Source organism: Theobroma cacao, chromosome 7 (genome assembly GCF_000208745.1).
Source record: "Theobroma cacao cultivar B97-61/B2 chromosome 7, Criollo_cocoa_genome_V2, whole genome shotgun sequence".
Taxonomy (NCBI): domain Eukaryota; kingdom Viridiplantae; phylum Streptophyta; class Magnoliopsida; order Malvales; family Malvaceae; genus Theobroma; species Theobroma cacao.
The window spans coordinates 11,280,444-11,292,020 of NC_030856.1; the positions used below are offsets into that span (position 1 = coordinate 11,280,444).

At 29.6% G+C, this 11,577-nt stretch overlaps 1 protein-coding gene across 1 annotated transcript; it reads right to left on the minus strand.

Moving 5' to 3' along the window:
- On the minus strand, positions 4,803-5,480 carry LOC18594660 (pectinesterase inhibitor). Its single transcript, XM_018124629.1, has one exon. It carries the CDS (start codon positions 5,456-5,458, stop codon positions 4,898-4,900), a length of 561 nt encoding a protein of 186 aa, XP_017980118.1. The 5' UTR covers positions 5,459-5,480; the 3' UTR covers positions 4,803-4,897.

Sequence of the window (11,577 nt, forward strand, 5' to 3'; positions counted from 1 at the left end):
CTTACCTCGAACGGAGAGGCGCGTAGGGTATCTCCTGGGGTAAAGTTTAGGGTTCACTTCACGCTAAACCACCACGTGAGGGGGAACTCAGCCAACGCCAAGGAACGGCTATGTTTTCAAAACAAAAACATGATTTATGTGAAATGTGAATTTTAATAGCCTTGGCGGTCTCGGTAGGATGCCTCGGCCAAGGTGTCCCCGAGAATGGATTTATGGCACAAGCCTAGATTTTTATGAGATTCATAAGCCTCTTTACGTGTTTTGAACAAAATGTGTTCTAATGCTATAACCCAGTTTATGATGATTTACTTTATTGTCTCCATGTACTCAACTCTAGATGTTTATGATGATGTTTGTTTACTCATTGGGATTTTATAATCTCACCACCCTCCTTTCCACCCATTTCAGGTTCAGTATAGACTGTAGATAGCTGATCTCATCGAGGACTACAGTGGGATCTGCATTTTCCAAACCGTAGGTTCACAGTCCTCTTTACTTTTGTTTATTCGGGGGCCCTCTTGTTATTGTAAATTAAATTAAATATTTTGGCTTACTGTATTTCAGTATGTATAAATTTATTTAGCTTTTACGCTATAAAAATTATTCACGTATAACTCTATAAATATTGTTTTATAAGAAAACAGAAAATTTTACTTAATATTTCTTTTATTTTCTTATTATATTCAAATAACCATAATTTCGTTTTAAATGAAGATTTTAGACTTTTAAACTCATTTTGAATATGAATTATGTGTTTTGTACTTGTATATTACGTTTTAGCCAATTTCAAAATTTTTGATAAAAATGATCAAAATACCCATGTGAGACGAAAAATTAATATTTTATTTGTTTAAAGTTGGAAACAGCTTAAAATCTTTTAGAACACGATATTTGACAATGGTTGCTCACAAGGGAACAGAGAAACTGATAATAAAGCTTTGCGAGATTTTGGTTTGACATTCCGGGCAATGAATGTCTACCGGGACACCGCGGCGGTTGTCACGGGCTCGAAGGGAGTATCGATTCGTGACATCATCAATTTTCTCACTCAAGTCCAACCAGTTTGCCTTACTCCACATAGCTACACGTAACTTGATTAAGTCGTAAACTTGAAAAACATTTCAAAATTTTTCATTAAAGACTATCTCATTACGAAATAACCAAATTGTCCAAGCAATAGCATAAAAGCCTAGCATCCATACCTTATGATTATTCCCTAAAGCACAAAGTACCCTTCATGATAGGAAAAAGTTCCTAGGGTTTTCATGAGTGACACATTTTATTCCCCAATCATAACACCACATATTCTATATTCTCCAAGACTCCTCGTAGGAGAAAAACAGATGAAGAACGTGCTTAGACTTTTTTTTAAATAGACGAACAAGTTACCTGGTCGTCTCCAATGAAGTTTCTTCTCAATAATTCTAATTTAACAGGAATTCTTTGTCACATCAATTGCCAAACAAATACCTCAACTCTGTAAGAGCATATCCAAGCCATGTTTTTGACCATAAATTTCTATTCACAGAGTATTGATTGCATACAATTTGACAAAATGATTTGGATGAAAATTTACCACTTGATGTAGCTTTCCAAATGACGCCATCTTAAAAATTTTTTCCAAGTGTAAATTCTTTAAGAAGACTCCATTTCTGTGTCCATTGCTGAAATTTTCAACCAAAAAGATTTCTTCTGAGGTCTATTTTCCATTGCCATCCACCATCGAGCCAATTCCCATAATCACAAAGCTTGTCGTCTTTTTGAATTGACAATGGAAACATCCTTAGAAATTCATTTTTTAGGACCAAATTACCCATCCATAAATTATTCTAGAAGGATATGGACATCCCATCACCTACAACAACCCCTAAATTAGCTATTACTTGTAAGAAAAAATTATTAATAGGCATTAAAGGAGATAGTATTTTTTTCCAAGTGTTTAAGCATTTACGAGTAACAACAAGGTTGGGAAGGAGGGCACAAGGTTCGTAGTCATTCTTGGCTGCCACAATTTGCCTTCCTAAACTATCTAGCTTATTCCCATATCTTCGTAACCACTTTGTCAGTAGATTAGAGTTCCTTATTTCTAAGTCAATTAAACCCAAACCTTCATTCTCCTTTGTAGTACATAGGCTGTCCCAATTCACATAATGTACCTCACGATTGTTATTTGATCTTGCCGATAAAAACCTCTTCTGAAGTTTATTCAATTCGTTCCTTATTCGAGTAAGCATCTTAAATAAGGGCATGACAAAATTGGTAAACTATTAATTATCGATTTCAGAAGAGTGATTCTTCCACCATGTGAAAAAAGCTAGGATTTCCAACCGTCCAATTTATTTTTGACATGATCAATTAGAGGCTTCCAAGTCTTAAGTGAATTGCTACTGAATCCCAGAGGAAGACCCAAATAAGTAGTAGGCAAAGCTCCAACGTTACAATGAATCTAATAAGCCCATCTAGCAAAGACTCCCTCATTAACACCAACACTAAATAATTTAGTATTTTGAAAATTGATTTTGAGTCTAGATACAATTTGAAAACACCTTAAAACTCTCTTCAAGCTTAGCAACTCAGTAATATTAGATTTACATAATAATAGAGTATCATCTGCAAATTATAAGTGAGTAAGCTTGATCCCACAATTCTCAATTTCAACGCCATTACAAATACCTTTTTCCTTTGCCTTGCACATCATACAACTAAACATCTCTACCACCATGTTGAACAGAAAGGAGGATAGTGGATAGCCTTATCTAAGGTCTCTTTGCAATTTAATAGGTTTCATGGGAATTCCATTCAATAAGGTAGAAATTGAAGCAGAGGTAACACATTCTGAAATCCATTATCGCCATTTAATTCCAAACTTCATTTTGTTCATAGTGAAATCAAGAAACTCCCAGCAAACACTATCATAAGCCTTTTCAAAGTCTACCTTCAACATTAGCCCATCATTAGAGCTTTTACAAAAGAGATCCACTATCTCATTTATGTAGACACATACTTTTTTTTCCCAAATAATAACTAATAATAAATAATAAATAAAAAAAAAAAACAAACCGAGACACATGGCCTCCATAATCAATAGCCTATAGAGCATTTAATTCCTCTTGGCAGTTGGATTTAGGTCACTTTCGGTTGCCACCCACAGATTTTCTTTGACTTAGAGCCCTTCACCTGTAAAATTATTCTCAGAAGAGCATGATTTCACTTTCTAACACTACAAGAAAACATGCTTTTTCCGACGAAAAAAACTCTGTTGGAAATTTCCAATGGATTTTCAACGAAATTAAGATGGAAATTTATTTTAATTTTGTTCGACGAATTTCTGACGGAATTTTTTTCATGGAAAATGTTCGCTGGAAATCTGTCAAAATTTTTTTTTGATGCAAAAAAAAAAAAATACTCCCACCAAACTTTCTGATGGAATTTCTAACAGATTTTCATTGAAATTTTCTAGTGGAAAATAATCCATTGGAAATTCATCGGAAAGTTTAAGACATCAAAAAAATTTACTCGGCCAAACTTTCTGACGGATTTCCAATGGATTATATTCCGTTGGAATTTTCCAACGAAATCTAATCCGTTGGAAATCCGTAGAAAACCTAACTATTTTTTTTAATTTCATGTAATTAGGAACAAACCCATATAGTTAATTAAACTTGTAATGTTGTTGCCTAGTTGTAAACTTGTAATATTGTTTAAGTTGTTATTTGAATATTTGTTTTTAATTATTTAAATTAATATTTGACATATTTGTTTTTGATTGTTTAAATTTAAATTTAAATTTTATTGTTTGTGTACTTTTATAAATTTAATTATTAATGAATTATATAGAATATGAATGAGAAATATTATTGTATATGAATACAGGTACGAATTTGGGTTTAGGTACTTAGGTACCCATAAAAAGCATTTTAATAATTTTTTTACATAACTAGATTTTTAAACGAGTTTGAGTAATTATCGAGTAGTGGTTATATATTAAGATTCAAATTAGAGTAATAAATTTAAAAAATATTTGGATAATTGTAAGATATAGGTACGCTATTAAGTAATCGAGTTTGGGTACCTTACTCCTTGACATCCCTAGTCAATGGTAAAGTTACATTCTCAAGAATGTAACATGCCAAATACAAGAATATCTTTCCGATTTAATTAATTAATTTTCAAAAAAATGATGTACTTTCTTGATACCAAAGGAGATCTCGAATTGTTGAAATAAAGCTACTTATTGATAACTACAAGATTTGTAGCCAAAACGATATTAACAATGTTTATTTATATCTATTCACGAGTCAAGGCATCCATCTTAACTGGTTTTAGGTCTAGTTTGGAATAGCATTTTTAAGTTGGAATTAGATTTATGATTATTATTTTTTAAAATAAATATTTGATTTTAATTTAATTCAATTTCAAAAATAAATTATAAATTTCAAAATATCAATATAATTTTTTACTTTTCTAATAATTAAAATTTAAGTCTATTAGCGGGCCTAGATGGGTCCGTACTAGGCTTTCAAAATGACGAGTAAGACTTGATGCGTACTCGCATTGGAATTTCCCCTATATTGCCGCCTTACCTATATATTTATTATTTGGTCAATTTTTTTCTTGTATTAGTATATATCGTAATTTTTTTATATTATTCTTTCTCTTTTTACTTCTATTATAAGATATAACTTTAGAGACTTTGGGTTGAAAGCATATTTAAGAGTTATTTTGTTGGTATTGTTGAATAAATAGTTAAAAAAAAGATCTATGCAAATAAGAGGAGGGTTTAGGATAAAAATCTTTAAGAATGGAGACAAATATGATTTTCTTTATTTTCTTTCCTCATTTCATTCACTCTCACAAGCACTGAAATTCAAAATTATTGTCTAACATGATTGACAAGCTAGAACCTGTCGATTATTCTCATTGCTGCTTCAGAAAGATCTTCATAAACCCTCATTTCAAAGAGGACATGGTTAGGAACCCTCAATTTCAAGCTCAAAACATTTTTGTTACAAGTTACCTCCTGCTCAAGTGCTGTTCGCACGGAATGATTGGTCTTATCATAATCCTTCCTCTTCAACTGATCCGTGGCTGTAGATAGATCGTGCTTCGCTTGAGAAAACCCTTGCTCACAATCTTGCAATAGAGACTTTATGTTCTTGTCTTGGACACCCGAAGCTAAACTGGACATGTTTTTTGCCAAGGTTTCAGCATTGTTGCTAAGACATTTTAAGACGATGGTAGCTATCCCTACGTTATCGGATACGACTTCTCCCTGCGGATCGGATTTTAGGCATTGGATACAGACTGCTGGCACTTGTGCATTGTGGCACTGCAGCTCGATCAGCCTGTTGTCAGCGAAAACAGGCTTGCTGATATGGTGGGAAGAGGTGAAAAGAAGCAGAAGGATGAGGTGATAAAGAGGAAGAGCAGCGAGCATGGATGCTTTGAAAGAAGCCATAGAATTCCTTTTCCTTGGAGCCTATTGTAGCTATGCTTGGTACTTTACACATATATAATAACATGAAGCTTGAGAAACGCTTAAGAGATCATTTACTAGCAGGTTCAAAAAGCTTATGAGGTGGTGCTGCATCGAATAGTGGTTGGTATAATTGCCATAGAAGACCATTGGTCTAAACTGCAGTTACGCTTCAATTCACACTCTTTTCATGGAAAAAAGGTGAAAGTAATTCAATCAGATTCCAAAAGCAGTAATAATTGTTGGAATTAATTTCAGTTTGTCTACATTCATGGTGCTTTGTTTTCCTTATTTCTTTACTTATTCTTTTGAGTATGTGAAGCCACTGGCTTTGAAGGATAGACAGATATAGTTGGATTTTGTGTCTACGCTTGGCATTAGTTGTTCGGGAGTGGATGTCAAATTATGCAATTTTTTTTGAAGGGCGTCAAATTATGTAATTAATCTATATATTTTGTTAAAGTGGTAGATTTAATCTTTATATAATAATTTATAAAAATTGAGATAATTCATGTATTTTGTCAAAATGATAGACTTAATCTTGTACAATAATTTGTAAAAATTAAATTTTTATATTTTTTAAAATTGACAATATTAATTCAATCATTAACGATGTTAAAAGTTATCCGTTATTTATATAGAAATAGTATTTGATTGTATTGACATACTATTCAAAAATGATGTAATGAGTATTTTACAAGGATTACTTAAACTCATTATTTTGACAAAATACAAAGATTTGACTGAAAGTGAAAATCACCTTCATTCGTCAAGATTCCATGATTCCAAAAATATGAGTTTATTGGAAAGGCCAACCGCCACATTTAGACATAATAATTTGCTTTGATGTAAAAACTAGGAGAACCCCATCGCTGGAGGTGCTAATTTATTTTCACGTTTAAAGTATAAATCAATAAATTGTTATGTTGTGTATTTTTTTCTAAAAGGTAATAATAATTATAAATTATTAACATTTGTAGAAATAATATCTAAAAAGGAAATCAATTAAAAATTAGCAAAAATAGAAAAAATATGATAATAAATTTTTTTATTTTCTTTTTGCTCCTTTATCTTTCTCTTTCTTTCACCAAAAGGCTTAAGTTTTAATATAAACAAATAATTAAATATTTTTAACTCTATTTAAAAAATATATATTGATAGAATAGATATGTAATGCTTTTAATTGTAATGAATATTTCTGTGAATATCCATTAATACTATGTATATCTAGATTTTGATGTAAATTAAATTGGATCAACATTAGGATTTAATCCATCCATTTAATCTCTTAGTATTATATTCATCTTATAAATTCAATATAGATAAGGGGTTATTAGCCTATAAATAAGTCCCTTCACTTCATTTGCAGACACACACTTAAATAAGATTTTCTTACTTCTTTAAATACTTTCTTTTATATTTCTCTTATGGTTATTCTCTTAAGATTTATTTCATAACAACATAATGATATGATCTCTCAAGTTTTAGAATCATTTTGTTTTCATTATCTTCAAGTTTCGGAAAGATTTCAACGATTCGGTTTTGATCTCTGGTTTTAGCAAATCAAGTAAGTATTGATATTATTTGTTTTCATCATCTCCAAGCTTTAAAAGGATTTCAATGGTTGATTTTTAATTTTTGGTCGTAGCAAATCAGGTAAGTGGGTTGATATGTATTCGATGTTTTCATTCCTTAAAAATCAACCTTAATATAAAATTTGCTATCATGTAGTATATATTATATTTTGTCCCTTGATTGAAAAGTGAAATTGCTGATATATAGCTATTAATGACAAATCATGAATGTTCATTCCTTGGAGTGAATGCGACAAACGAGTTGCTAATAAAAATTATGAATCTGTCCATTTCCTAAAGTGAATGCGACATCATTTGATAGTTATGGTCATATTCATGAATCCATCCATTTTTTGAAGTGAATGCAAAATCATTTAATAATTAGGTTCGCCATAATAATTTACATTATCACTATTTTAATTCTAAGAATAATTTTACCACCAGTGATAGATAATTTTACTATCAGAATCTAAGAATAGTTTTACCATCAGAAGTGGATGAATAATTTTACCATCAGAAGTGAATGGATGCCTAAACCCACAAACTCACTAAAAATGAAAAATCCACCAAAAGTGGATAACCCATCATAAGCGGATCACCTACCAAAAGTGGATGACTACTTTCAACCCACCAGAAGTGGATGAATAATGAAAAAACAAAAATGAAAAGAATTAAAGGAATATAGAAAATGTATTGTCATTGATGTGGCATTAAAAGCCATTAATCACGTTCCTGTTGTACATCTTGAATTTTATCAAGCATCACTAAAAACTAAAACATCTTGTGATGATTTTAACCATGGCCAAGTTGATATAGCATATCAAGATGTTTGTCCACCCTGAAAGAGGAATTGATTATATGATCTGTAATGAAAATATCCATTGTTGATTTTCTTATCTTAAAAAAAGAATTGATCATTTGATTGATAATGGAAATATCTAAGAATGAACTAAATAATAATTGGTATATTTTAGCATAACTATATTATGAAGATGCTTTAATATATTCTTATTATATGTAAATGATATGTTCTTATTATGTGTTTTAATTCTATATTGAATGTTCTTTTATGTTAACTTGCAAGTTTCTTATTGTATATACCATTTTTCTTATTGAAGAAAAATATGGATATTCATATTGTTGGATCCAAGATTTATGATGTAAATATAGGTCTAGCAGACATTGCTACAATGCACACTATATTTAAAAACAAAAAATATTTTTCCCATTTGACAGCAAAAAAAAAAAAACTAATTTCAATACAATATTTGGTAGTGCAAAATTAATTGAAGACTCCGTAAGAGCTAATATTTTACTACATTTTTTAACAAAGTTTATAATAAGTCTCAAAGAAGTTTATTAAGGTTTAAAGATATTAGTCTAAATAAATATCATATTGAGACAATGAATGAAAAAGACACTTAATACATCTATATTACATCTATTATCTCAAGTAGGAAGTGTGTGTTGAAAAAAAAATTACTCGTTTTGTTCTCTAGATTAAAATACATAAATATTAGAAAAATTGAAACTCATAGTAAACTAGAAATTTGTTAATGATTTTAATACTTGGCATGACCGATTAAACCATCCTGGATCATTAATGATGTAAAAAATTATTGAAAATTAATATGATTATTTATTGAAAAATTAGAAGATTTTCAATCCAACAAAATACTCATGTGCTGCTTGCTCTCAAGGTAAATAAATTATAAGGCTATCACTTGTTAAAGTTAGGAGTGAATTCCCTACGTTTTTTAAATATATTCAAGGTTATATGTGGATTTATACATCCATTATGAAGCATTTAGATATTTCACAATTTTAATCTATACATTGACTAAATGGTCAATGTGTACTTATTATCAACTTGCAATTTGATATTTGCAAGATTAATCACCCAAATCATTTGTTTGGAAGCATATTTTTTTGACTCTGTAATCAAGACAATTCGTCTTAACAATGCCTGTGAATTTACTTCTCAAACCTTTAGTATTGCATATTAGTTGGAATAACGATTAAAGAACCTGTTGCTTATGTTCATACACAAAACGATCTAACAGAATCATTTATTAAATAATTCCAACTAATTGCTAGGCCATTACTTATGAAATTTAAACTCTTAATTTTATTTGGGGGCTTGCCATTTTGGATGCAGTAACAATTGTATGCATTAGGCCAAACAAGTTATTATATATTTTCTCTTATATGATTAGTTTATGGTCAAGAACCAAATACATCTCATCTAAGAATTTTTAGATGTGTGATATATGTTTCAATTGCTCCACCACAATGCACAAAGATGAGTCTTCAAAGGAGGTTAGGAATATATGTTATATACGAATCTCCATTTGTAATTAAATATTTAGAATTATCAATAGGAGATTTATTCATAGCAAAGTTTGTTGATTGTTATTGTAATAAAATAGTTTTCCAACATTAAGGGAGGAAAACAAACAGCTGAAATTTTTTTTTGATATGTATTATCATTATCTAATTTTGATCTTCACACAAATCAATGTGAACTTGAAGTTCAAAAAAAAATTCGTTTGTTAAATATAGTAAATTAGTTACCAAACATATTTGCTAACCTAAAAAGAATAACTATATCTTATATACCAGCTACAAATGCTCTTATTAGTATTGATGTCTCGTAGAAAAAGGCACTCCAGAAGCATGGAGACCAATCAGTTTCAATGATAAAATCCTCGAAAAAGGAAATGAACAAATATTCAAGATGGTCAGAAAGAGGAAGTATAAACTCTAGAAAAAAAACCCCTGATATAATTGATAAAAATTTCAAAAGAAATTTAGGTATTTTAAATCATTAAAAATGAAGAGATCTCAATCAATTATGTTATGCAGGAAAAGATGAAATTAGAATGAAATAAACATTGACGACATTTTTGTATATAATATAGAGCACAATATTATGAAAAAAAAATAAGGATTTTGAACTTACATCTGTAAAGAATGTAGACATAAAAATAATTAACCAATGTGGAAAGACACAATAGAGGTGGAATTCACTTGCAAAACATGAACTTTTTGAACTTGTAGTCAATACTCCAAATGGTGTAAAACTAGTGGGACATAAATGGGTATTTGTGTGAATACGAAATGAGAAAAATAAGATTATAAGATATAAAACGTGGCTTGTCGCATAAGATTTTACCAAAAAATCTAGTATTGAATATAAAGAGATATACTCTTTATGGTGGATGCAATTACAATTTTATAATAACTAGTCTAGCAATGTATAAGAAGATTGAAATGTATCTAATGAATATAACTACAGCCTATTTATATGGCTTATTTGATATCGATATCTATATGAAAATCTTGAAAGATTTAAATTCCTTGAAGTACAAAATTTGAATTTCTAAAAAATTTATTTGATCAAATTAAATAAATATATATGGATTAAAACAATTCAGACGCATGTGGTATAATTGCCTTAGTGAATATTTATTAAAAGAAGGTTACAAAAATGATACTATATGCCTTTATGTTTCTATAAAAAAATTTAAATCTGAATTTGTAATAATTGCTGTTTATATTAATGACCTAAACATTATTGGAAGTTTTGAAGAGTTATAAAAAATCGTGGATTACTTAAAAAAAGAATTTGAGATGAAAGACCTGGGAAAACAAAGTTTTATTTGGGTTTTTAGATTGAATACTTGACAAATGGAATTTTTATCCATCAATCTAATTATATAGCAAAAGTGCTGAAATGATTTTATATGGACAAAATACATCTATTGAGTTCATCAATGGTTGTAAGTTCACTAGATATGAAAAAAAAAAAGACCATTTCTGACCTCATGAGGATAATGAAGAACTTCTTAATCTTGAAGTACCATATCTTATTACAATTGGAGCATTAATGTATGTTGCTAGCAATATATGACTTAATATATCAATTGTTGTAAATTTATTAGCAAGATATAATTCTTTTTCAACTCTAAGACATTAGAATAGAATTAAACATATACTTCGATATCTCCAAGGAACAATGGATATAGGCTTATATTATTCAAATGCATTAAAATTAAATTTAATTGGTTATGCAGATGCAAAATGTTTATTTGATCCACACAAAGCTTAATCGCAGATAAGTTACTTATTTACATGTGGAGGTACAACTATTTCATAGTGTTCTATAAAACAAACTATATTTGTTACTTCTTCTAACATTGCAGAATTTTAACTATTCATAAAGTAAGTCGTGAATATGTTTGGTTAAGATTTATAACTTAACATATTTGAGGAACATGTGGCTTATCAACCAAGAAGAAAATTTCAACAACGTTTTATGAAGATAATACTGCTTGCATAGTATAGTTAAAAGAATGATATATTAGAGGCGATAAAACAAAATATATTTTGCCAAAGTTCATATTCACTCCTGATCTCTAAGAAAAATGTGATATTAATGTTTAACAAATTCAGTCAAGTGACAATATAGCAGATTATTCATCAAAGCCCTTCCTATTGCAACATTTGAAAAGTTGGTACAAAAGA